Here is a 27,391-nt window from a genome sequence, read left to right as displayed (position 1 = left end):
CTACTCTACTAGCCCCTGGACTTGTCCATCAGTCCTGAGGCTACCTAATTAGCCTCCAGAGTATTACACCACTTATTATACAACCATCAACTACTTCTTCAAATAAAATTCTTTTTCTTACAAATTGAATGGAATTTGAGTCTCCCATTCTTGGACTGAGATTCTTCTACAAACTTGGATGTGTTTCTTCCACAAGAACTCCTCTCTACTCTGTCTCTAACCTAGTGATACTGGCCTCCTCCTGGATGATTTTTGATGAAGACTCTGTATCTCGAACCTCTGCCTTTCCCTTTGTTGTCTCCACCGCTTAGAATATATCTCCATGCTCACCTTGACATCTTGGATTCAGTCTTCTCAGGTAGCATCTCACTTTATGAGAAGTTTCTCTTGGTCCATAAAACTCTTATAGCTTTCCTTCTGAGAGTCCTAGATCCTGTTCTTCCCTAGGCCTTCAATTCTGCCCCAGGGCTTAAATTCTACCTGGGCCAATAACCATGAACATCTGTGGGGCTCCATTTTCCCTATCTCTTCAACACCTGCTTCTTTCCCTCCTTCACATCCAGCACTCAGACCCTCCTACTAAGCAGATAGATATCCATAACCTTGGGCAGCAAACTAATCTGAAAGTAGAGGTCCTATCATTTCAGGTGCTGATAGCAAATGTCTCCTAAGAAAAGATTCTGTAGGGTACCATTTATAAAGATGAATCTAGATTTGATGGAACTGTCTTAAAATAAATTATGATACTTCAATTCACATGTTTTCTTATTAGGATAATTATATTTGTCCTTGTAAGTGTGAGTGTAAAACCCCTTACCCCCTTTTATGATTATAATAGTATTAGCCTTTATGATTTTTGTAACACAATCATTAGTTTTGAGTTCATAGTCAAGTAATATAGCTTGCTTTATCAAAATTATAAACATTAGCTAAGAAAATTACAGTTTGGGATGATATCAAATCTTTTTTACATCCTGACCTTAAGCCTGTAACCCAGGAGTTTCCATAATCTTACCACAGCCCTCTTAGGTGTATAACAAAATTGTAAGACAAAGAAGGATGGTCTTGTTTGTATGACAAGACAAGTAACACAGGAGTTGGTGGGCTACTCTAGTTTTCACATATCAGTTAACCAAAACTGCTGACCCCTATTATTCCACCATAATCATCAGTAAAAACACCAAGACCCTGACTGAGTACTTCCCAATTAGCACACATAGTGATCTTTTTAACACTTGCCAGATTAATCAGCACTTATTTCATTAATTAAGATGCACATATGAAAGATTTGACTCCATTCTATTTTAATTATGACTGTATTTTCTGACATTGCATCATCAGACTTTTTGGCATAAAAAATGCTATCTCCTTAGACTCAGGGTCTCTGCTCTTGATCCTGACCAGGCCTCTTTCCAATAAACCTATTTAGCTTGGAGTTCAGAACTGGTGTGACAAATTTTCACCACATATGTGGCACAAAGCAATGCAAAATAGGCTTAAGTTTTGATATGTAAGTGAGAGGTTTAGAAATTGTATAAATAAGTGTAATTGTATTAGTTACGTTACACTGGCCTCTGAAAGCAATCAGTCTAGTGTCAAGCTGATAGATGCACTGTGATTTTCTATGTAATATAATTACTTTGATAATATATTCAACTGAATAGAAATCATTGGAATGTCAATAATTTTATTTCATATTTGAAATCCACAATATCATTTTTTTTTGCTTTATAGGAATTTTTGGGCAAACTGTTTTTGGAAATGATGCTAATCACAAATGGTTTCTATAGAGCAAAGACACTATTTCCTTTCTAAATTAACTCCTCTTTAGATCAAGATTCCTTGAAATGATGAATTTAGGCATTTAAGAATAGGGTTAGAATGTTTAAAAACTGAAATATTTATTTGGACATTTGTTGTAAAGCAAATGATAACTTCTTGTTTCCATTTTAAATCTTGGTTGCATTAGTTTTATTTGTATAATTTTGAATTTAATATAACAAAAATTATCTATTTTACACCTCATAATGTTATCTATTTCTTATTTGGTCATAAATTCTTCCTTTGTAAATAAATTGATCTGAAAAGTAAACTATTCTAGACTTCCTTATTTTTCTTATGGGATCACACTTTAGGTCTAAATCATATGTCCATTTAGAGATCTCATATTAGGAAAGCTTATGACATACTAGAGTGAATTATCTCATTTTGAGCAAGGTGAGAGCTCAGTGTGAATGACTGTGGGTTCTCTGATGTACAGTATAAGAGGGAAAATTATGAGACATCCTAAATTAATTATATTTAATCTAAAGTAGTAGGGGAAAGATGGAAAAATAGGAGAGATATACTTTCCTCACTACTCCATTTAGCTTGCTATTCTGTGGTCAACATTAGGGTGCCCTAGCCATACTTACAGGGAACTCCAGCCAGAAACAAAATTGAAAGAGAAGAGCTTGGACATCAGCTCTTCCCTCAGTTTCTCAAACCTTTTCTCCACCCTCTGATTCTCACACATCTTGTCTCAGGAGCCCACTGTGGCTTTCTATTTTGCCTGGGCCATTCAGGGGGTACAGTCCAGGGGGCAGTGCAGGGGACACCACCCTACCCTTGTCTTGTGATCTCTCAACTCTATTACTGTCATTTTCCTGCTGCCATTTTATCCTCATTCAATGGTTTCCATCATGCAATTCTCAACTCTTAGTCAAGTTCAGGCTCAAGCCAGGTATGCTACCCCAGAAAGGGGTGAAAGTAAATTTCCTTCACACAGTACCAAGACTACTATGAAGGAGCTACATGTGAACATCTTTCCATACTGCTTGTATTCTTAAGGTTCCTCCCCAGTGTGGATTCGCTGATGAAGAACAAGACTGGAGTACACTGTGAATGATTTTCCACAGAACTTTATTCTTAAGGTTCCTCCCCCGTGTGGATTCTCTGATGTACAGCAAGATAGTCACTCCGACTAAATGTCTTTCCACATTGCTTGCATTCATAAGTTTTCTCACCAGTGTGAATTCTCTGATGTACAGCGAGATGGGAGCTCTGACTGAATGACTTTCCACATTGTTTGCATTCATAGGGTTTCTCACCAGTGTGGATTCTCTGATGTAGAACAAGACTGGAGTTACCTGTGAATGACTTTCCACACTGATTGCATTCATAAGGTTTCTCCCCAGTGTGTGTTCTCTGATGGTTGGCAAGATGCGACCTCAGTCTGAATGTCTTTCGACACTGGTTGCATTCATAAGGTTTCTCCCCAGTGTGGATTCTCTGATGTACAGTAAGATAGTCACTCCGACTAAATGTCTTTTGACACTGGTTGCATTCATAAGGTTTCTCACCAGTGTGGATTCTCTGATGTAGAACAAGACTGGATTTAACTGTGAATGACTTTCCACACTGGTTGCATTCATAAGGTTTCTCCCCAGTGTGGATTCTCTGATGTAGAACAAGATTGGATTTAACTGTGAATGACTTTCCACACTGATTGCATTCATAAGGTTTCTCACCAGTGTGGATTCTCTGATGCAGAACAAGACTGGAGTTACCTTTGAATGACTTTCCACACTGACTGCATTCATAGGGTTTCTCACCAGTGTGTGTTCTCTGATGGTTGGCAAGATGCGACCTCAGTCTGAATGACTTTCCACACTGGTTGCATTCATAAGGTTTCTCCCCAGTGTGGATTCTCTGATGTAGAACAAGACTGGAGTTACCTGTGAATGACTTTCCACACTGGTTGCATTCATAAGGTTTCTCACCAGTGTGGATTCTCTGATGTAGAGTAAGATGGTCACTCCGACTGAATGTCTTTCCACACTGGTTACATTCATAAGGTTTCTCCCCAGTGTGGATTCTCTGATGTAGAATAAGACTGGAGTTACCTGTGAATGACTTTCCACACTGATTGCATTCATAAGGCTTCTCCCCAGTGTGGATTCTCTGATGTACCGCAAGATGGTCACTCCGACTGAATGTCTTTCCACACTGGTTGCATTCATAAGGTTTCTCACCAGTGTGCATTCTCTGATATACAGCAAGATGGGAACTCCAATTCAATGTATTTCCATACTGCTTGCATTCATAATGTTCCTCTCTAGTGTGGATTCTCTGATGTACAGCAAGACTGGATCTCTGACTGAATGTATTTTCACACTGATTGCATTCATAAGATCTCTCACAAGAGTGTATTCTCTGATGTCCAGCAAGACTGGCTCTGTGTATAAAAGTCTTTCCACATTGATTACTTTCACTAGATTTTTCCTCAGGGTGCATTCTTTGATATTCAATAAGAGATGAATTTTGAGGTGCAACACAGAATTCTGTGAAAACAAAGTTATCAGGACCATCACAGATGAATCTGTGTAGGTCCATTTCTTCCACAGGAAGGCTCACCTCTGTTAGATTCGCCTTCCTTTCAGGTCTGATCTCTCCATCTAAAAGAAACAAACTGGAAAATATACGTATAGAGTGACATAATCACATATATAACTCTTAACTCTTTCCTCAACTGTCAGAACATGAATTGCTTCATATAATATTTCTTCAGGTAAGAAGAAAAGTCTTCCAACTTAAATTGGCAAAACCCATCCTTTGAAAATGCCATTACCTCAAAGCTAATGGGCAATTTAAATAACAAAGAGCCTCCCATATAATCTTGTTGGCTCTTCATATCAAAATTGGGATTTTGGACAGGCAAGTTTTATTACATTCCTAACTCAGAAAGGCTGGATGAGAGGTTTGACCTAAAATCCTGGCAGCTGAGACCAAATCTTGTGACTGGACATGCTCTGTCCACAGTACTAGACAACTCACTTTCAATCTTTTTGCTTTCATTTTCATTATCTATACATTCAATCCTCCCTTCATAGGTATGACATCACTGGATGCATGTAGAATAAATATTCCTATTATGTCCTCATCTAGCTTCTCTGTAAGCATTATGTAATTCCCTTTGCAATTGCTTTCGACCTTATTTTTTGTTCCAGTATCTGAGAAAAGTTGAAGAAATTCAGCATTTCGCCTTTATCCCAGATATAAAAGATTTTGTTCTGTTCCCTACACCTTGAAAACAGCCATTAATTTCTTTAAATGCCTCTTTTCACTAAAAAAAATCCTTTAACTAAATGCAATTTCAACAAAAACATGACATTCCCCATGTTTAAATATATGTCATATTGTAAGTTGAGCCCATGATCCCTCTATAAGGAAATGGGCAAGAAAGCTCATACAATTCTCTTCCTATTTCCCACATTATATAATTACTGACATTTTTATAACATTCTTCTTAAAAATCCCAATCCAAACACTCTCACTTTATCTCTTCATTCCCCTGAGATACTGTCCAATGTATGCCCTTGGGTTCAGGACTAAACTGTTAGAGATGGCCATTTGCAGTGGGTTCTGCCAGGGCCTTTCCCTTGTTTTCTCTGCTATACTTTCACCCAGAATTCTCAGTCTGGCTCTACTGAAGCCCCAGACCATCCCCTCCCTATTAGACCTCTCTAGTTCTCCTCTTCAGAGCCTTCTCTCTTGTAATTGGCTGCCCAGGACCTGGGATCTAGAGGGTTTCTACAGAACTGTCAGCATGCTGCTACCTGCTCCAGCAGAGGGTGAGCTCCATGAGAGCAGGGGATGTTCACTGCAGCCCTTTATGTCCTTTGTAAATTAGCCCAGAATCCAGCACAGAGAAAGCACTCATACATGTTTCTGAATACTAAAGAGCTCAGAGAGGATAAGCTCAGTACTCCTGGCACCTGCAGGAGACTTCCAAGCCTTCCAGATCCAAACACTGACTTCTTAGAAGGTCACAGACTGATTTCCTAAAGGGAACTGATAAGAAATGGAGTACAACAGCCTCATCTTACAGATGAGGAAACTGAGGCTCAAGGGTTCAATGACTTGCCCAGAGAGCTCCTGATAAAAACTCTCATAAAGTACTGCAAGTTGGACCCTCCTGACCCCAAATCTAGCCCTAGCTTCATAAGAGTGCAGAAGCCTCTGGTCACCCCAACTCTCACACACCTCTTTTCCCCTCCCTTACCTGGGCAACAGCTCCTCAGGCCTTTCTGCTCCAGCATCCATGGGGCATCCTTCTGTTCCAAATAAGAGATCACGTCTTCTGGGAGAACTGGAAGCCCTGGACATGAGGAATGAGTCAGGGAGGAGGATGGAGAGAAGCTACTCACTGAGTTCTCCTTGGGGATGGCAAGGGATTCCAGTGATTCCACTCAGAGACTCTGTCCATGGGGTTCCCACAGGAGTCTGCCTTCCTCCCTCAGTGTCTATAATGCAGGAGTTCAGGGTAGGATGGGTCTGTTACTCTGCTGGGACCTGGAAAGAGCCAACAACCTCCCTGACACCCATCCTGTTCAGTGGAGATCTCTTTATCATCTCTAATAATCTGATAAGGACAGTTTAGTTGATAAGGAAGTAAAGGACAGGAAGATCTTTTCCTCAGCTCATGCTTCCAGCTATGGCTCCAGGAGCATGGAGTTTATTATATATATTTCAAGACTCATTTCACACAAAAGAACCCCCCTGAAACTTTGCAGATGTGCAGAAGTTACAAATCATGTCACATCAAAAGACAAAACATTGGATTCAGAATAGACCAAGGCCAAGGCTGAATTTTGACTAGGTTCTTATCAGAAAGCCAAGTTGGGAAGTATCTTGGCCTTGGCTATAACAGGCAGCAGCATTCCTTGCTGTGTTAACAGTGTTTACCCTTTAAATTCAGATTTGATAGGATCTTAAAGCTTTTCAATAAGGCCACAATACTTTTCAACAAGAAATCACAAGGATCACAAAAGGGGTCAAAAGAGGAGTCTCAGATTTTTATTTATTCTCTTATTGGCTTCCCACACTGTTCTGGTCCATTCTGGAAGAAATTCCTAAACTCTCACACTGGGACTGAGGGTCAGTGTTCTTGGACTGTCTGAAGCTCCAGACCTCAAGGGACTGGCTTTTGTCCCATCACCCTGCCTGTTCCTCTCTCCCTGACACCTCTCTGAGCCTCTTGGACTCTTCTCTTGGGGAGTCTCTGCCTCCTGTCCTAGGGATCTCAACAATCCTTGTTGGGTACAATGTTGTCTCTCAGACAGTCCATTCATCCTGACAATGACAGAGGAAAGCAAGCATGGCCCGCAGGATGCTTAAGGGGACTCCTATAGAAGAGTCTCCCCAGAATGTAGGATGGGGAGAGGTAGGGGGAGATGGTCAGGGAACCAATCTGGAACTAGATCATTTGGTTCTGGGCATTTTCTTCAGAGTAGGTAGGCTTAATCCAAAGTTCTCCATTATCTGGAAATGAGAGGCAGCTAGAAGAGAAAGGGGCAGGGACCTGAGATTAGAGGCAGGAAGGCCTCAGTTTACATTTCGTCACAAACAGCTCCTATGTGGGTGCCTCAGAACAAGCCACTTAATTGAATCTATTTCCTCATCTGTAAAATGGGCATAATTGTGTCACTGAATTAGGAACATGAAGGTGTGGAAGAAGTGCCATAGTATTACAGAGAAAACCCTCAGCAGAGCCCCAAGCCAAGAGCAGGTCCTTATAAATGCTTCACCCCTTCCCTCCCTTCCTCACTGACTCTGCTGGAGACTTGGGACAATAGAAAGGAAGACTAAGGACAAACCTGATCTCCTGGGGACACCTAGGAGCTGTGAGCTACGAGTTTATGGTGGTTACAGAGACGATCCCCTATAGTAAATCCACCCTAGAGGGGAAGAGGGTGGGAGGAAAACCCGCCTGAATAGTTTTCCCAGATGGGTTTGGAAGATACAATTCCAGGTCAGGGAGAGGTGAGACGAAATCAGCTCTGAGATTACTTCTATGTCTGAGATTCTCCAACACAGATTTGATCTCGGACTTCAGGAGCACCCAAGGTCCCATTAAACAATGCAAAATCCTTTTACTAGAAGAACCAGGCAGCAGGAGGCCTCTGGTTCTGGGACTCACTATACCAGCCCTCATTCCTTCCTCATGACTGAAAATTGCTCCCAACCCTGCCTGCTGCTGAGGACGATATTCCCTTGGATGGCACACTCGGGCAGCAGGGAGAGGGCTCCTTACCCACAGAGAGCAGGTTCCGGGCATTTTCCAGCATCACTTCCTTGTACAGCTCCTTCTGGGAAGGTGACAAAAGGCGCCACTCCTCCCATGTGAAGTCCACAGCCACATCCTTGAACGTCACCACCTCCTAGAGCAGCCCAAGGCAGAGCACAGAGGGCTGAAAGCCACTTCACAATGAAGAGCCCACCTCTGGTCAGTTTCAGGAGGAAACTGACCCACAGAGAAGGGAGGGGCCCAAAGGTCCCACCCTTGGTCAGTGTCAGAGCCAGAACTTGAAGTTGAGTCTTTAAAAGTCTAATGGAGGTTTGAGAAAAGCAGCTCTGGGAGAAGCTGGGTAGCTCAGTGGATTGAGAGCCAGGCCTAGAGACAGGAGGTCCTAGGTTCAAATCTGACCTCAGACACTTCCCAGCTGTGTGACCTTGGGCAAGTCACTTGACCCCCATTGCTTATAAAATAAAAATTTTGAAAAAGAGAGAAAAGCAGCTCAATGATGCTCAGGAAGGAACCGAGGAATTTCTAGTGAATGAAGGGAAATCTCTAGGGAACCTCCAGTGCAGCTTGGATTCTAAGGGCCCCAGTAGTGGGATGTAGTGTGTCAGAGTCACCTGTGTCTGTTGCCTTGTTGCTGTGTCCCAGGGCAACCAGCATTAGTATGAGAGTCATCAATGTAAGAATTAAATTTTAATGGTTTGACTACAATATATAAAATTCATAAATAATATGGTAGTCGCCAATTCAAAATATTATTACTTCAAAGTTGAAATGACTTCAATAGCTTTTATTTACAAAAGAGGTGGAAAGAGTGAAAACAGATAAATGCAAATGGGTAGCGAAGATATTAGCTTATTTCACTAAATATTGCTCTGGTGCTCGACTCAGCCAGGACTTGTTGACCTTCATCCAGAATTTAACTCTCTCTCCAGAAGACAGAAAGGGAAAGCCAGCTATCTACTCATCCAAGTTTCCTCCAAAAGGCAGGTCAAGATAATGACTCGAACTGAATGTGACTCCTGAGGTCAACTTTTTTCTTTAAGCTGAACTCCTCTTGAAGCTAACCTTCTTCTTGGCTTCAGAATTCTCTCACCCCAGAAATTCAGAAACTTTTTATAGTGGCTTCTTGTTCTATCCCCTTTTCACAAGGGCTAATCACAGCTTCCAAACTGACCTGCATTGCAGTGTTTATGGGAACCACATCTCACATTCTAGAGAGATGTGAAATCTCATTTCCTGGCTAAATGAGTTGAAAAGGTGGAGAGCTCCTCCACCTAGTGCTAAGTAGGATGTTCAAGCTTCTGTTGATTCAATTCAAAAGTAGATGAAGGAGAGTTAATTCTGTCTTCACAGTCTGGTGAGGTACTAAGTAGGGGGCACTTAACATATTGTTAACCAAAATGTTAACTCAAAATGGACAAAGGGAAAAAAGGATTCCCTTTCACAAGTGGAAACTCAAAAAGAATTCTCTTTTACAATACCCCCTGTGATTCTTTGGGCAACTAGTTACCCCAATGAATCATTATACATAATCAAAAACCACAATATTAGTGATAAGAGGGAAATGAAAGATAGGAAGAGAGAGCACCAACCAAAGTTTTTCTAGGCCCATTGACAATGCAGCTTTGATCCCAATGGGATATTTGTGTCAGTCATGTGTCTGTTGCCCTGATACTGTGACCCAGTGCAGCCAGCATCGGTATGAGTCATCAACTTGCCAGAGCCCAAGCCATGGAAGGAGGAGCTGGGGACTGTAAAAGGCAGGAGACTGGGGGTTTTATATGTCCTCCTGGAACCAACTGGTTCTGGGCTGCATGTTTCTCTCTGAGCTTTCTTGAGATCTTGATGTCTGGCAAGCCCAGCCTGAGCACTGAATTGAGAATGAGATCTAGAAAGGCTGAGATCTCTCCCTCTCCCTCTCCCTTTCCCTCTCTCTCTCTCTCTCTCCCTCCCTCCCCCCCCAATAAATGCTCATCAATCTGGTAATGAGTCCCCAGATCAGCTTTTCTTTTTAAAATTATGGAAGGTGTAAGAGAAACTTTGCACAGAGAGGAGCTTTGGAAGGTTGCAAGGAATCTTGAAGGATAGGAGTGACAGAAGAAACAACCCTGGAGGAGGGACTTTGTCCTGGGAATCATTGCTGAATGGAGGAGATTGCCTCACCTCAGGATTCAATATTTTAATACCTGAGGCTTTTCCCAATCTTTCCCTTGTGCCTTAAAGAACTAAAAGTGTATGTTTTCTCCTGGATAACCATCAAAGAGGCTGATTGGACACTGACAGCGGGTGGAGGGGTTTCAACCTGGAAAGCACGCCGAGTCAGCCTAAATAGAAGTTTCCCTCTCTGTGCCAAGTGAAGAAAGACTTAACAAACTGTCATTAAATTAGGATAGCTGACAGAATAGAGATAGGAAGAAAGAACTTTTCAAGTCAAAGCTTTTGGCTTGGCTTAGGCCAAAAAGACCCCATACCTCCTTTTGTTAGAATAAGGTTTCCTAATCCCACTATCCTAACATTCCTTGATCCTGTCATACTAAACCATCCTTTTGAGATATACGGAGTCAGATAAGATTTCCTTGGGACTACCTTAAAGGGTTGAGGGTGAAAGTGGAAATTTGGGGAGACAACTCTTAAACTTCGGTTACATCAAACCCAAAGCTGACCTCCATTGTTGACTCCCTGACAGATAGCTGTGTTTAAAAGGGACATCTAGGGGGCCAGGATTTCATTAAGCCCCAGAAAACATCAACACCAGACCCCATAGAAGTCCTTTGTCTGGATACTGGTTCCTGTCCATCCCTGTTCTCAATACCACCATATACCAGGGATAAATCTTTTTAAATTCTCAGAGTTAAGGAGAAGGGTAACCACAGATAGCTTAAACCACAGATAGCTTAAACACACAACCAGAATAGTAAACCAATAACATCTTTTGGGTTCTCCCTCCCTCCCTTTTGGGTCCTCCATCCTTTTTTTTTTAAACCCTTAATTTCGGTGTATTGTCTCATAGGTGGAAGAGTGGTAAGGGTGGGCAATAGGGGTCAAGTGACTTGCCCAGGGTCACACAGCTGGGAAATGGCTGAGGCCGGGTTTGAACCTAGGACCTCCTGTCTCTAAGCCTGACTCTCACTCCACTGAGCTACCCAGCTGCCCCTTCCCTCCATCCTTTTAACAAAGGCATGTGTAGACTTAAAAATTAATATTGAATAACTAAATATTATATTTCAATAAAGTTTTATTAATAATAAACTAACTAAAAAGGCACTAACTATCCTGCTCCCAAGAGCAAATGAGAAAGAACGAGGCAGAACCTCAGAACTTATACAAAATGTGACCACTCAAACATAGACAAAAGGAAAAGCATTGCAGGTAATACAGAAAGGAAGTTTGGGTAATGTAGTGTTTAGGGATTCAAGATATTTCTAACTATATATTCCCCCTTGTGATCCTTTCAGAGACCAGTCTCCCCAATGGATCATTTAAAACTATCTAACTTATAACTTTAACTAGAGGTAGATACAATATTACAGATTCTAAAGGGAAATTACAACAAATGGGGGATAAAATGGAAATAAAAGAGAAAAAGAACAAAACCAATGTCGCTACATTGACAAAAGGCCAATTTAGGGCAGTCCCCTTTGGCATAAAAATATACATCAAACTCTTATGTCTAAAAAATATATGTAAAGGAAAAATAAAGCTATAATAGGTCCTTGAATCAGGACCTAATTAAAGTGATTTAAGCAATTACATATTTACCCAATCAGTAGCCAGGACGAGAGAAAGTTTGCCACACTATGAAAGACAGAAAAGGGACTAGATTATAGGAGCCAGAATGGCAGCCAAAGTGAGATGCTTTGCTAAAATGTGGTTTAGAGGAAGACCTGCCTCTAACATATGTCAGAATAGCCAAAACCTCGAACCCCAAACAAGATCAAGTCCTCTTGTCTTGGCTCAAAATTACATCGATCTCACTGGGGTTGGTTTGTCTTTAACCTTCTGCTCGATAGGCACTATGCAGGTTAGCTTTCTGCTTCTTTGGCACTGTGCGATGGCTCTTTTTGAATTCTCTTCTTCTGGAATCAGGCAAAATCATCAAGCAAAGTCCCATAATATTTTAAACAATCATTGCCATTATTTTTATAGTATAAAGATTTGGGGTATGCATTACTATTAAAACAAATGTATTTTAAACTTATAATAGTGCAAAATAAAAAAGAATAATATTGATTACATGTACTTCAAAGTACTCAAATACTTTATTGCAAATACAAGGAAAAAATAATAAAAAATGTTTTAAAAAGCAAAATATATACATATAGCTTAGAATCAGTGACATACTGTGTCAGCCAAGGAGAGGTAGAATACAAAGGTTCCTCATCCAAAAAATGAGATCCATTTCCTTTTTTAAACTTCGCCATGATCTACTGTGTGAATGCAAATGATTTTTACAAAATAGCAGATTTATAAAAACAAAACAGTAGTAGACTAAAAAATGCACATTCAAATAAAGTACCAAATTCCCAATATTCACAATAGGTCAGTTATTGACAAAAGCAAACAAACCCAGTATTATATAGGATTCACATGAGTTTCTATATAGCCACTTACTGTGTGATATTTTAAAAATCTATGAACTGATGTATACTTTTCACAAATCTACAGATGTAGGAAATCTTTCCCACCTTGGTAAGAAATCTATATTTTTCTGGTGGAAGTAAATTAAACTGAAGAGTCAAAATATTATGCCTACAGGAGCTCTTTTGGGCTTCCTGCTTTATATATAAAAAGTTTTGGTAGGAACTTCTATTTCTTTCTCTACCTTTTAATACAACATTCTTTATAATATGTGTATGTGTATGTATATATATGTGTGTGTGTGTGTATGTATAAATATATATAAATAAATATCCATTCAGAAACTACTAGATACCTGAACTCATTTCTCAAGACTCCTTAAAATTACAATTTAAATTCTTAAGTCATCATATTCTCCAAAGTTTTTATACAGGTTGTAATCAGTTTTGATAGAGTCCATTCATAATCATATATGTGACAACTAACAAAGGCAAAAAGGAAGAAAAGGCTGCAACATGTGACTTCGCTAGTTGAGATGACAAATCCAGGATACATAAGGCTTATGGGCTTTTTACAATGATATATTGTTCAATATATTCATAGGGGAAGGGTACAAAATAATCATATAACAGAGAGATATTAATTAAATTAGTACAGATAAACTTAAAAAATTTAAACTTTAAAGAAATCAGCAATATACAATAATATAAGCAAATGACAAGGTACAAGCAGTGTAGTCAAAATCTTTTTACCAATTCTAATAGACTTGTTCACATATTTGATAGGAGAAAGACATCAATAAACTTCCAGATCTCTTTTAAGGTTCTTTCCCCTCCTCCATATAAACCAACCATTCAAATTTCATATGTCAGAGCTCTGAATTTCGTCATACTGCAGGAGAATTCTGCCCTGAGCAGACCCTCCATTCTCCATGCTAAAGTATTTAAGATTTTGAAAACTTTGTCAAAATATTCCAGTTTCATCTGGAATTTAAACAGCCTAGTTTGTTGCTGCATATTCTTAAGGAGAAGTAAATGAAGTGGGAAATCTCCTATGAAAATAAAAACTCCCAGGAAAAGAACTAAGCGGATCCAAACTGCACTAGTGAGCTCAAGGAATTCAAACTGCAGAGATTCAAGCATGCTTTGCAATAGCATTATTCCTCAAAAAAAAATACACACACTGAATGGAAGTTTAATTACAGAGCAAACACAAAAAGGCAAACTCTTGCTGGAGAACAATAGGGTATTTGCATATGAGAGAACTGGCTACCCCTGGTGTTTTGAGTCAGGAGAGAGAAGGGAAAAGCAGACTTATGTCCTAAAACTTTGATTAAATCTACTAATTTTTAGGCTTTCCTTGCCCCCCCCAAAAGAAAAGACAGCAGAGGAGTCCCCTTTCTGGGAAAAAAAAATTCCTGAGTTGCAAGTCTCTCTCAGCCAGAAGTCCAGGATCAGCTTAAGACTTCAGCTAAAAAATGGCTAATGCAGGCTGGAAAACCCACATAGGGTAGGGGAAGGGACTGGAGTGGAAAGATTTTTATATGTTGCCCTCTTTTAAAAAAGCAGCTTCGAATGGCAGGTGGGTCTGGTTGTGGGCTTTTGGAGGCTGGATGGGTACAGCTCACGCTGAATTGGCAGCATGCTGGGTGAGGAGCAGTGAGGAATGCTGGCTTAAGCAGATGGACAGTGAGAAGCAGCAGCAGTAGGAGACAGGTGGGCAGGTCTGGAGCCATCAACCCCTTGCAAAACCTATTTATGCTATCCTTTTTTTCCAAAAACTTAAAAAGATTGTTTTTTAGAATTCTTCCCCTTCAGGTCACCAAATTGTAGATTTTAAAATTAATATTCAATAACTACATATTGTATTTTTATAAAGTTTTATTAATAATAAACTAACAAAAAACAAACTAAAAAAGTATTAACTAGCCTGCTCCCAAGAGCAAAAGAGAAAGAACAAGGTGGAGTCTCAGAACTTATAAAAATGTGACCATACAAATGTAGACAAAAGAAAAAGCATTGTAGGTAATACAGAAAGGAAGTTTGGGTAATGTAGTGTTTAGGGATTCAAGATATTTCTAACTATACACATGAGAAATGAGAGAATGAGTTCCAGAGAGCTCAGGGACTCAGGACACAGCCCAGGTGACCCATCTTCAGAGAAGGCTGAGCTGATCTCGGACCATTTACTTATTGATCCTATTTACCAGTAACTGCTTTTGCCTGGTAACTGCCCGAGTCCTGGTTCTCTGCCTCCTGACTCAGCTCCATATTCAGCCAGCCTGTAATAGGTGACGTGCAGAATCCAGCTCTGGGGCACTTCATCATTGTTCTGGCCTCATTTCAAGGCATTTGCTGAGCTTGGAAGCTTCAGGTGAGCCCCAGGGAGTCAGCTCTAGTCTTTCTACATCCCATCTCAAGCATGTCTGGTTTGTTGCCAAAAGTTGGGACCCTGACCTTGCACTGGACGCACACAAGAATCTCTTCTTAGTCTGAGGAGAGGAGGGCTGGGGCATTGCTGGCCCCTTATTCCTGATTATTGCAGTCATTCACAGTGCCCCTGATTATCCCAGCTCTAAGACCATCCTATGATAGGCAACACTTAGCCTGTCAGTTCTTTCTTCTTTGCTCCCCCAAAGCTATCAACAAGATCTAGCCTTCTGCTTAGGGCTTGGAACATTAACAAAGGCAAGCCCCTAATCCTTTTTATTTATTTATTTGTCCTTTGAACCCTTACCTTCTGTCTTCCGGTCAATACTGTGTATTGACTTCAAGGCAGGAGAGTGGTAAGGGCTAGGCAGTGGGGATTAAGTGACTTGCCCAGGGTCACACAGCTGGGAAGGGTCTGAGGCCAGATTTGAACCTAGGACCTCTTGTCTCTAGGCCTGGTTCTCAATCCACTGAGTTACCCAGCTGCCCATGCTGATATCTTTTATTGACAGGTAGCATTCCTTGGCTTGTCTTCCTTGGAGAGCTGCCTCAGGTTACCCTTTGGTTAAATTTCACTCCCAACAACTGCAAATGTGAGCTTTACAATGTTGGACAGAACAGTAAATATTCATAAATGAAGAGGTATCTGTAGCATTTTTAGGAAGGAACCCCAAAGGGAAGAAATCATTTGCTTCTTGAATACCCCGAACATCAGAAATTCAGGAGGAGTGAATAACTGAAGACAACAGTAGCAGCACAAGAACATCAGAGAGAGCAGGAAGAGGCTTCTTTTAAAAACTACAGACAAGGAGAAAGGGAGGAAGGAGGAAACCCAGGAGGGCTAAAGGTGAAGACAGAGAGGATCATGGGAAGAATGTTCTGGCACTCCATCTGCTACAATAGGATGCTTCTTGTGTTGGGCTGCAGGACCACAGGGGAGAAGAGGAGGTAGATACAGAGAAGATGGGGACACACGCAGGGCATCTCAAGGACCACAAACTGTCATTTCCATTTCCTTTACATTCAGCACCTGTTCTGCCCTTCTGGGGATTCCCCAAGAGGCAAAAGACAGTCTTTGCCCTCCAGGAGCTCACAGTCCAGTCAGGGAGGGAGACAATACGCAGACACATGGACACAAAGTGAGCTCTGTCTAGGAGAAATAGGGAAGAATGGAAAGAATGAAGGCACTCTGACTAAGGGATGAGAGAAGGTTTCCTGTAGAATGTTTTTAGTCTTTAGTTGGGATTTAAAGGAAATTTAAAGGGCTCAGTGATCTAAAATGTGGAGGGAAAATATTGCAGACATGAGGCAAAGCCATTGAAAATGCCTAGAACTAGACAAGTCAGATCACATGGTGAATAGAGTGCCAGATCTCCAGTCAGGAAGACCTGGGTTCAAATGTGACCTCAGTCACCTCCTAGCTGTTTGATCTTGGGTAAAGTCATTTAACTCTGCCTGCCTAGCCCACATCACTCATCTATCTTAGAACTGATTCTGAGATGGAAGGTAAGGGTTAAAAAACACCTTTTCCTTTTGGGGGCAGTTAGGTGACTCTGTGAATAGAGAATTACAAATAGAGACAGAAGGTCCTGGGTTCAATCATGACCTCTGACACTTCCTACCTAAGTGACCCTGGGTAAGCCATTTATCCCCAATGGCCTATCACTTAGCCATCTTCTGCCTCATAACAGATGCTTACCATCAATTCTAAGACAGAAAGTAAAGGATTTTTTCTAAAGTCTGTAGCTGAAGGAATCCAGGAGGCCAGGTTCCCTAGATCCAAGAACACAGACTTGGGATTAATGAATAAGAGGACAGGAAAGAAGGCTTTGAACACCAAACAGAATGGTTTGTATTTGATCCTGGAGAGAATAGAGAGCCACAAGGTTTACAGAGTAGGGGAGTGACACGATCAAAACTGAGCTGTAGGAAAATCCCTCTGGTGTGTAATAGGAAATGGACTTTAAAAGTAGGAAAGCAGTTTTGGCAGGCAGGCTAGGGGAATAACCTTGGCTGGCAGCCATGGACATTCTGAATGGAATGCAGGCAAAGAGGGAGGAGAGAGAAAAACTGTCATTGCTGTTTGAGAGGGGTTTAGAGCAGAAGTGCAGCTAGAAGTGTCTCCATACACTTGGAATCTGTGAGATTGGAGAAGCTTGAAGATATCATCTCTCAAGATAAGTCTTATTAGTGAAAGGGTTTGTTTCTGGTGAACAGTTGCAGGCATTTTTCCCTACCTGGTATCTCTTGGATTATTTGCTGCGCAAGGTGTTGGTTCCTGGTATCCAGAAGCCATTAAAGAAGTGACCTGGATCATTTGTGAGCTCTCTCCCTCTAGACCTCAGCCAAGGCTGTCAGCCTGACTGAAGTTAGGTTGACAGAGAAACTCCCCCTTAAAAAGTCCAGTTCTTGCCATTTAGAGTTTTCTACTTGCAGATATACCTTTCCCACTCTCCTGACCATAATAATACAATTAAACTGTTTGTTTCCTCATAGTGTGTATATAGTTAACTCTGTGTTTTTTCCCTGGCTAGGTGGATCAGTGTGGCGGTTAAGACCCAACTGTCACTCCTGTCAGTTGTCCAAACCATTCATTGAACTGTATTTCCCCAGCTTGTTAGGTCCCAATCTATTGTCCATTCCTGTCTCCTACTCACCCTTCTGAATCCAGATAAAATATACAAGTTAATCCCAGTTTTTACCATAAGAGATGGGAGAATGGAGGAAGCCTTGGAGTGGGAAGAGCCTTGTGGCAGACAGACCCAGCAGCAGGTTGTCTTAATAGTCCAGGAGGGAGGTGATGTGGGCCCCCACCAGGAGGATGGCAGTGACACAGGACAGAAGGGGGCCTATTGGAGAGACACTACAAAGGTGAAACTGACAAGTCCTGGCGCCATATTGGATATGTGGGTAAGAGACAGTGAGGAGTCAAAGGGGGCTCATAGGTTTTGAGCCAGAGGGATGAGAAAGATATAGAGAAGATATAAAGCTATAGAGAAGGTAGAGGTTCTGTCTAGGTGAAAAAGAATAATGTGTTTGGGACACACTGAGCTCAAGATGTCTACTGGCCACCTGGTGTGAAATCCCTGTAAGGAAATTTCAGATGAAAGACTGGAAGTCAGCACAGAGACTGGGGTAGAAAATGTAGATCTGAGACTCATCAACAGAGAAATGGTGCTTGTATCCTTGGTAGGTGATGAGATCACCAAGTAAAGAAGTCCAGAGGGAGAAGAGCAGACGGCCAAAGACAGGGCTGGAGGAACTCCCTCACTCTAACCCTTCTGTTACGAGATGAAGAGGAGGAGCCAACAGAGAAGACAGAGAATCACAGGTCAGAGAGGTAGGAGCTAAACCAGGAGAGAGCCGTGTCCTAAAACCCTAGAGAGAAGAGAATATCAAGGAGGAGAGAGTGGGCCAACAGCATCAAAGGCTGCAGACAGAACTGAGAGGAGGAAGTGGTCGCTATCATCTCAGAAAGAGAAGAGCTTACAGGGGAGGAGGTACGGAGAAGGCAAAGTCTGAGAAGATGGAGAAAGGATGGAGGCCCTACCTTGACGTGGAAGGGGGTTCCACTGATGAATGTTCTTATAGGTAAAGGGAGATGAGGACTCACACTGAGGCCAGAGAGACTTTGGGCCTGCAGGCTACTTGTCCTGAGCAGAGGCTACAATTCATAGTGTGGGTGGGGGTGTCCAGTGTGGCAATTGGAGCACTGGGATAGCTTTGACCCAGGGACCAGATTTCTAGACAAATGTAGAAGAAAATAAAGAGATTAACTGTGACAAATGAAAGAAAAAGAAAACATCTGAGGAATCAAAGCTCTGCTCTTCTGAGCACATCAATTTATTAAAGCAATGTATGGTAACTGCCTAACCAATCAGGACGAGGCCCTTTCTTGGGCTTAGGGCTGGACCTCAAAATCAGGGGGGAAAGAGACTCATCTACCTTAAAAGAGATGAATTAAATAAGACCAATGAATGCAAAGGAGACAATCCAATGTTGGGTCATCTGCTTTCTAATTGGAGAAAAGATCAGGAACTTGCCAAGTCAGGATGGGGAAGAGGGACAGAGGAAGTTCCCTGAAAAGGGGTCCCCCTCCTTCCCAATATCTGTAAGCAATCAAAAGAAAAATGAAGCAATAACTGATTGATCAATAGGGACCCAATTTGCAGATAAGACCCACTGAATGCCTGAGCCATACAATTAGGAGAAAACTCCTTCCATCAGTCTCAGACTCTCACCATGTTTCTGGTCAACCTAAGATTGGGCCTCAGCTGAGGGTCTCTAAACAGCAGGTACAGGTGGTCCTGTTTCCCAACCAGGCAGGAAGAGGTTCAAATAATGTAACGTGACTTTCTCCCAATTCTCCCGATTGAATAAACTATCCTCACCAGACAGAACTTGGACAAGGCACACAACTGAACAGAAGGGAACCGAGCCAGCTCCAGTTCTGAGTCACAAGATGGAGAATGTTTCCACAATTTATCTCTTGCTGCCCCAGAGCCCTCCCTCCCTTCCCAAGAGGGAATCAGCTCAGTAGATGGCACAAGGCTGGCTTGTCCCAGCTTCTTCACACACCCTACAGGAAATGCTGAGACCATGCTGCATGGAACACTGAGAACAGAGATTTTCTGGAAACAGCAGCCAAGTCAGTCTCGGCATCTCTCCTCAGAAAAGGGAAGCTCCACACTTTAGTTCACATTAGTTTCTCTAGTCAAACCTTACAGAAGCAGCTTCAGATTGAACAGAATTCTTAATAGTGTCAAATCCAAAATTATAGTCCAGGAGAAAAAATGTAATTTTGTTCCTCATGCCATGAGGAAGAGGGTATCTGACAGGACTGGATAAAATCATAACAATTCATTTGGGAAAAACAAAAGATCAACCATATCAGGAAAATGGTGAAAAGAAGCCAGGATAGCTGGGGAACAGCACTGCCAGAGCTCAGACCAGATCCCAAGTCAGCAGTCATCCTAACCTGGGGTATTGATAAAATAAGGTGATAAAGCAATGGAACAGATGAAAGAAAATACCTCCTCTCAAGTGGCAAACAAACTATTTGGGGGAAAATTCCTCATTTGGTAAAAACTGCTAAGAAAACTGGAATGCAGCCTGGAAGGAAATGAGGCTCTGAGCATAAGCCTTCACCATACTCTACTAGACATGGTTTAAGGAAATGTGAGCTAAATATTAAAGATCACACTACAAGATGTGTACAGTTAGAAAATCTTGAACCCTTGGATTCCATCTCCCAGAATTCTTTTTCATCTCCATTCTCCTCCTTCATCCCCACATTGCTTGCTTATTGTTTGTATGTAGTTGGTGTAACTCCACCTCTCGCTCTTTTCTCCCGCTTCTGTGGTCAGGAAACTGAATTTACTGAGGTTTGCTGTTTTTTCTTTTGCATCAAGTTATTATAAATAAACTTTATAAAATTATAATACTTGGAATATCTGGATATTAATTTTAAAGCTTACTGATGGTAGGAGAAAGACATTTCATACAAATCTCACAGCAACAGGGAGATGTATGTAGAATATTTTATTTTCTCCCCAATTGCAGGTAAATTTCTAACATTTATTTTTTAATTGAGTTCCAAATTCTCTCCCTCCTTCCATTTCTTCTCCTTGAGAGAGCGAGCAATCTAATCTAGACTTTACCTCAGCAATCACATAAAATATTTTTCCTTATTAGTCATTTTGTGGAAGAAATCACAAACCAAAGAAAATGAAAGTAAGGAAAAAAGCGAAACATGCTTTGGTCTGAATTCAGAATCCATCAGTTCTTTCTCTGGAAGCAGATGGTTTTTCTCATCATGAGGCCTTTGGGATTGTCTCACAACACTGAATTGCTGAGAACAGCCGAGTCATTCACAGCTTGTGACCATACCATGTTGCTGTTAGCCTATAAAATATTCTTCTCCTTTGGCTCATACTTTGCATCATTTCATGGAAGTCTTCCCAGGTTTCTCTGAAATGATCCTGCCTGTTATTCCTCATACACCAACAGGGTTCCACTATAATCACACACCACAACTTATTCGACCCATTCCCCAATTAATGAATAGCCCTCCATTTCCAATTCTCTGCTACAACAAAAAGATCTGCTGTATAAATATCTTTCTATTAATAGGTTCTTTCCCCATCTTGGGGATCTCTCTGGGATACATGCCTAGATCAAAGGGTATGCACAGTTTGAAAGCCTATTAGGAAAAGTTCCAAATGCATCCCAAATTGTCAATCAATGGATGACAACTCCACCAACAATGCACGAGTGTCCCAGCTTTCACACATCTCTGAAGCAATCATTTTCTTTTTCTCGCACAATGGTCAAATTGACAGGCTTGAGAGGGTGCCTCTGAGGTGTTTTACTTTGCAGTTCAAGGACACAAATCCTTCGTCAATCTCGAGATAGAGGCAATTACCAAAAAAATGGAAAAGTTTGCTTACTTAAAACAGAAAAACTTATGCAGAGAACCTTAAACTCTGTTTTCCTCAGTTTCCTCAACTATGAAATGATGAGAAAAAGAACATTTACGTCAGAGCATTATTACAGATTACTGTGTAACAACTTTTATGGTAGCTTATTTACAAACAGGAAGAGAGAATGAAAGTAAGAAAATCAGAGAGAGGATAGGGCAGGATATCTAACCTACCATGCTAAGTATTTTGCTCTGGCCCCTGACTCAACCCAGGCAGGGCTAATAAGTCCTCAGCCAGAGGGGCCTTAGGCTTGAGCCCAGGGCCTGGTGATGAATAAAACAAGGGCTTCAGCCACAAGGCCTCTCCCAAGAGGGGAGGCCTCTCCTGAGGATAGTCCCTTCAGAAAATCCAGGAAGGAGTCAGTCTTTTTCACTCACCCACGTGGTAGTTCAAAAAGAAACCAGTCTAAGGTCCTCAGCCAGAGCTCCTCCAGGGTCCACTTTAAGGCGAAAGAGAGCATCCCAGGAAGTTCTGGCCACTTTTTCTTTTGTTGCTTCCTCTGCCTTCCTTCCATTTTATGTGGACCAATTACAGCTAACAGTTTGCTTAGGACTGCCCATGGGGCAGTCAGTCAATTCTAATTCATCACCCACTCTCACACACGTGAGTTATAGACCTCCCCCACTCAAGTGTAAGTGGGGTGTATATGCTTCTGGTGATTAAATCTAAAAATGGGCAGGGTAGAGTTAATCCCATCTTCAAAGCACTTCAGTCTGTCTGTATCCCATTCTTTGCCACTGTGCTACATGCCTTTGTGGCAAAGCCAGGATGTCTCCCTCAGGACCTCCCTCACCCTATTTGCAAAGGACACTCCCAGGCCTTCCACAAACTCACCCTTTTCTCCCCAGCCTGACCAACAAGGGAAGGACTAGACCAGTGAGGAATTCTACTGAACAGAGGAAGAATGTAGCCAGCTGCTGGCTCTGGTACAAACAGCTCAGCTCAAGAACACTCTTCTGAGAAAAGGCCCCATTTCTGTGTGAGGCCCTTCCTGGGCTCCCCCCAAACTCCTCAGGCTCTCTCTGGGTCAGGGAGCTCAGCAGCAGACCAGTGGGGGGGTCACACTCTGGAGTGGATACAAAAGCCACAGGGGAGCTCTCTGGGGCCTCCTCAGCTGCCTGATTCTGGCTGTCCCTGGCAAGGACCCTGACCATTCCTACAAGAAGCTCCACTGGCACATACTGACCTTCCAGCCCCTTCCTCTCCCCTCACACCTCCCTCCTCCTCTGACCCAGAGACACTGGCCTCCTGGCTGATTCTTGGCCAAGACCTTCCCTGGTCTGACTCTGGGCCTTTCTAGAGGCTGCCTGTCTCTCTGCAGGGAAGGTTCTCCCTCTTGCCTCTGGCCTGGGAGCTTCCTTCGAGTCCCAGCTAAATCTTCCCCTCAGGACCCAATGATCTCCCAAGAACCCTTAAAGACTTCCCTCCCAGAATGTATCCCTGAATCATGCCCACATAGATTTTGTTTGGACATGGCTGCTGAGGGGTCTCCTCAGTAAGAGTGTGGGTGCCTGGAGGGTGGCCGATGGCTTCTCCCTTCCTTTGTGCTGAGCAGTGCCAGGCACACACCAGGCTGTTCCCCCAGACTTTCTGACTTGGGCTAAGAGGTGGGAGAAAGGAAGGAGCCGGAGAGACCCAGGAAGACTCGAGGACGTGGGGCAGAAGCCAGTGAGCAGCACCAGGGGACAATGTCTGGCCTGAGGACAGCACAGACTAGGGGACACCCTCAGGCTCTGCTCCAGACCAGACTCAAGAGGAAACAGTGAAAAGAAGTAGAGGAAGAGGGTGTGTCACCAGGCAAACAGAGAGACCAAAGACATGATCCGTAGACAGGAAAGAAGGAGGAGTACAATGGTCATCTTTGACACTCACTGTGCCTAGGAAGACATCCAACATGGGAGGCAGCCCCGGGGGAAGCGGGGAGTGGAGCTCTGGGGGTCTGAGTTGCCCAAGGGCCAAGGAATCACTCCCAAAGTGGAGAAGAGAGCTCAGAAATGCTGTTCCTCCTGGCTTGGATGTGGGGACAGAAATGGCCCAGCAGGAAGGAGGGAGAAACTTCCCAGCTCATATTGTGTCAGAGCCAGGGAAGGGCCTCCCTGGCTGATGAGGCTCCCATCTGGGGCTGGAATGCACTTACCTGGGCCAGGAGTCGGTCCCTCTCAAAGGCCATCCCTGTAGAGAAAGCAAATTAGGTCCAGTGAGTCCATCTGGTGAAGCTACTCCATCTCTTCCTGTCCTTGTCTATAAGGGTTAAATTAGGAGTTCTGACAAAATAAGAGAGCAGCATTTAATAATTTAAGTTTTATTAAGAATATAGTAGACTTGTAAATTAATATTATCCATTTAGGCCAGAGGAAAGAAAACTTCTAGCAGATTTTAACAAATTAACAATTTAATTAAAACAGAGATAGTAAAGGAATATAGTAAAATGAATATAGTAAAAGAGAGAAATACAGGAAAGAGGTAGAGGAAGAAAATCTCCTAACGTCTATACTAATTATCCTATAACTACCTATATTTACTACCTTAAACTGCCTATATCTACCTATAATTACCACTAATAACAACCATCGCACAAAGTTCCAACCTAATCCAGCCCAATCAAAAGCAACTCAATCAGTGTTTAATCCAACCCTAATTAGGTCTGTCAATGAAGACCAGCCACCTTCCAAAAAATTCAAGAAGAAAAAAAAAACCTAACAGCCCAACCAAAAACACAAAAACCCTCTAAAGGTTAAAGCCAAAAAGCTCCCTTAGTAAACTCAGGCCCGCTTTTATATTCCAGCAACCAACCACCAACCCAACACACAGCAGCAAACTTCTCCCCAACTGCCAGACCTAACTGCCAGCAACTGACAAACTGACCAACTCATGCTGGCCCCCTTTTCTACCTCATTTCCTGTCTCTAGGGTTTCTACTTCCTATAACTGCGAGCTGGTTAATCCCTCCATATCTCTATGGTAAGAGGACCTCCAGGTCCCCCATTAAATTAAACAAGGAATAAAAAATTCCTTTTTTATATCTCCCCACTCACAGTTCTGCCACCTGCCACTCCTCCTACTTTATGGCCCTCTAATGGAGCTCCAGCCAAAGCTCTTCCCAACAGCCCTCCCTTGGCCCAGGGAATGTCTGACTTCTCTGCCCTTCTGAGCAGGAGCCAGCCTGGAGCCCCCCTCCCAGAGCACTCCCTCTCCTCTTTCCCCCAGTATAGAAAAGTCCATCTTTCCTCTCTGGGCCAATTGCTCTTGTTTGGACATGTGAAGAAAGCTTCCCTGTTCTCCCTCCCAGCTCAGGATCTGGCTCAGCCTCATCCCTCATGGGGCCAGGCCCTGAGTTTCTGCAAGCATAAGAGGAGTCACGGGAGGGGCTGAGCAGGCACATGGTCCGACACAACTCCTGGCAAGGAGGGTAGGAACCCTGGAGAGATTCAAGTGTTTCTGGGGGGTGGGGTGGGGGTGCAGCTGAGCCTGGGGAAACAGGATGAAGGGGGGTGCTGGGGTCTCTCTAGGAGTTGGACAGGGCACTGTAATGTCAATTTCTGATAAGCAAATGGAGAACAGGCTGAGTGACAACCAACAGGTTTAGAATTTAGAACTTATGCAGATGCCATGAACCAGGGGGCAAAAGGTAGTTTCTGCCAGAACTATAAAAGGCAGAAGCTGGATCAAGAGGCTCTCACTCATGAGAAGAGGGACCCAGGTGGCTGGGTGGTGTTACGATTAAAAATAATAAAGATTGATATAATAATATAAATTAGTATTTTAATTAAAGCCATGGCCATGCTGGTAAAATCATTAGACCACGCGCCGGTAAGAATTCAAACTTCTCCGCCATTTTACCTTTTGTACCTTCCTGCGCCTGCTAGCTCAGGTAGCTAAAGAGGAAGTTCAAAGTCACTTCCCCCTATTTAAAACAGTCCCTCACCTTGAATACGTAATCCAAAACAGGAAACCCATTGGACCACGGAAAATGTAGTTTTTAAGGTCTCCACATGTCCATAGAAAAAATATATATATACTTTTAAATGGCATTTCCCAAATTCCAATTAACAGTGGGGAGGCCAATCAACCTGCTTAGGTTACCTGCATCCTATTCCACAAATTATCACAACTTCTGGATGGTGCTGTGCTGTACACTGAGGATCTACCATCAAGGAAGATCATTAACTCTCAATGCACCTGGTCAAGACCAAAGGTGCCTGGCCTGATTGCCACAGAGAGGGGAACCTCTCCAGCAGACAGCCTCCACCTGATCAATTTGTGATTGCCAAATCTGATCATCAGTAGTCTAGTGTAGTTTCCCAACACCTCCTTCCTTCAATCCCTGATCCTTCCCCGGAGTTTGTTACAACTAAATCCTAAAACTTACCTAGTTGAATGCTGTTATTATTCTAAAGATTACTACTATATGTTTTGGATTTAAGGATTGCTCAAGCAAAAGTAAAATCACAGTCATAGGTGTTATCCCTCAAGCTAAACCCAGGATAAGGGGTTCAGAGAAGGTGTGTGATCCAATTCCCACTCTTGTGCCAGAAGCCTTGTTCCTGCAATCTTTCCCCAATACCTCACCCACTTTCCATGAGTAGAAGACCCTAAAATTGGGTCTTTGAATACAATACTTGAACATTCCTCAAGCATCCAAAGTGGGGAATGTCTCTTTCTCAAAAGAATAAACTGCTGTCTTATACTTCGGTCTCTCAACTCTGTGTTTGTGAACTTATTGCAGTGATGGGATCCATTGTTTGTGACCCCATCCCACTGAAAAGGGACGAATTCAGGAGAGTGTTTTGAGCTGAGGTGAAGGGTCCATGGTCTGAGCCATTTGTGAAATGGTTGCACCTCCCAGGGACTTGCCTGTCAGAAGAGCAAGACGTAGGAAGGAGGCAGAAGTCCTGGTGAGGAGATGAAGAGAAAGACTGTATGAGGGGAAAGTGAAGAAGGAATGCATGTCAGCCATGAAGGAAACCCAATACAAAAGCACAGGTATAAGGGATATAGTCGTGTGTCTGTGTGTGAAGAACAGAAAAGGCCCATTTGACTGAAAGGCAAAGTGAGGGACTGGGAGTGGTATTCAAGGACATTGGAAAGATGGGTGGGTTGGGTCCATGTTGTAAAAGGTAAGGTTCATTACCACAACTCGGTGTCCACCCAAGCTTCCCACCTCACTCAGCTTAAGTACTTAGACCAGCAGAGGGCCTTGGGCCACTTCTCTATCAGGCCCTATCCAGTAGCGCCATGCCGCCCATAACAGCACCTGGGACCCTCTGGCACAGCTGAGGCTTGGAATCCCTAAAGGAAACTGGATCCAGGGAGCCCAAGGCCTGGGTCCTGTTGGGGTCCAGCCCAAAGGCCAGGGATCAAAGAAAGGGGCCAGGAAAGGGCTTTGGCTCCTGGGGACAGGCCTGGAGAAGGGGGTAGACAGCTCAGGGATCCTTACAGAGAACTGGGTCAGAAGGTGGCACGGAGAAATCTCTAATCAGGAGCTGGGGGTCCGGATTCCCTGGGCCCCTGGAATGGCCCCTCTCTCCCCCTACACCCCTCCTCAATCTCTAGACTCCACTTTAGGGTTGGGATCCCTCTCGGCCACCCCCCACCAGGCTGGGCAGGATAAAACCCCCTTCCCTCCCCATGCTGCCTCTCCTTCCCACCCCCACCATCATAAGGACCCTTCCTCCCTCCCCCCAGACTGCCAAGATGCAACTGAAGTAGGTGGTGGCAGCAGAGAGTTCCTGGGGGAGAGCAGGGCCCCATGGGGGGATGGAGGGGCTGAGGGAATGTGAGGCCCACAAAGAGGGACCATCTGGGGATGGGGGGGGGGTGTGAACCATCTCCAGAGAA

The 27,391-nt window shown here is 43.0% G+C and overlaps 1 protein-coding gene across 1 annotated transcript; it reads right to left on the bottom strand.

The window, feature by feature from the left end:
* Positions 1-2,907: 2,907 nt before the first annotated feature.
* LOC123230554 (zinc finger protein 883-like) lies at positions 2,908-23,724 on the bottom strand. The gene is made up of 4 exons (XM_044656686.1): positions 23,692-23,724; positions 8,075-8,201; positions 6,044-6,139; positions 2,908-4,436 (listed from the first exon to the last, which is right to left on the bottom strand). Exons 1-4 carry the CDS (start codon positions 23,722-23,724, stop codon positions 2,908-2,910), a joined length of 1,785 nt encoding a protein of 594 aa, XP_044512621.1.
* Positions 23,725-27,391: the final 3,667 nt, after the last annotated feature.

This window comes from Gracilinanus agilis, chromosome 1, assembly GCF_016433145.1.
Source record: "Gracilinanus agilis isolate LMUSP501 chromosome 1, AgileGrace, whole genome shotgun sequence".
Lineage (NCBI taxonomy): Eukaryota > Metazoa > Chordata > Mammalia > Didelphimorphia > Didelphidae > Gracilinanus > Gracilinanus agilis.
Note: the sequence above shows the minus strand (reverse complement) of the source record. Positions and strands in the feature narration are given on the sequence as shown.

What these genes read in the sequence shown, in the direction of transcription:
- LOC123230554 (XM_044656686.1), bottom strand. Translation starts at nt 23,724, where the DNA reads ATGGCCTTTGAGAGGGACCGACTCCTGGCCCAG. An exon ending in GGGACCGACTCCTGGCCCAG is followed by an intron (nt 8,202 to 23,691) that starts GTAAGTGCATTC and finishes GGGCTGCTCTAG; the next exon opens with GAGGTGGTGACGTTCAAGGA. An exon ending in CCGGAACCTGCTCTCTGTGG is followed by an intron (nt 6,140 to 8,074) that starts GTAAGGAGCCCT and finishes CCTCATGTCCAG; the next exon opens with GGCTTCCAGTTCTCCCAGAA.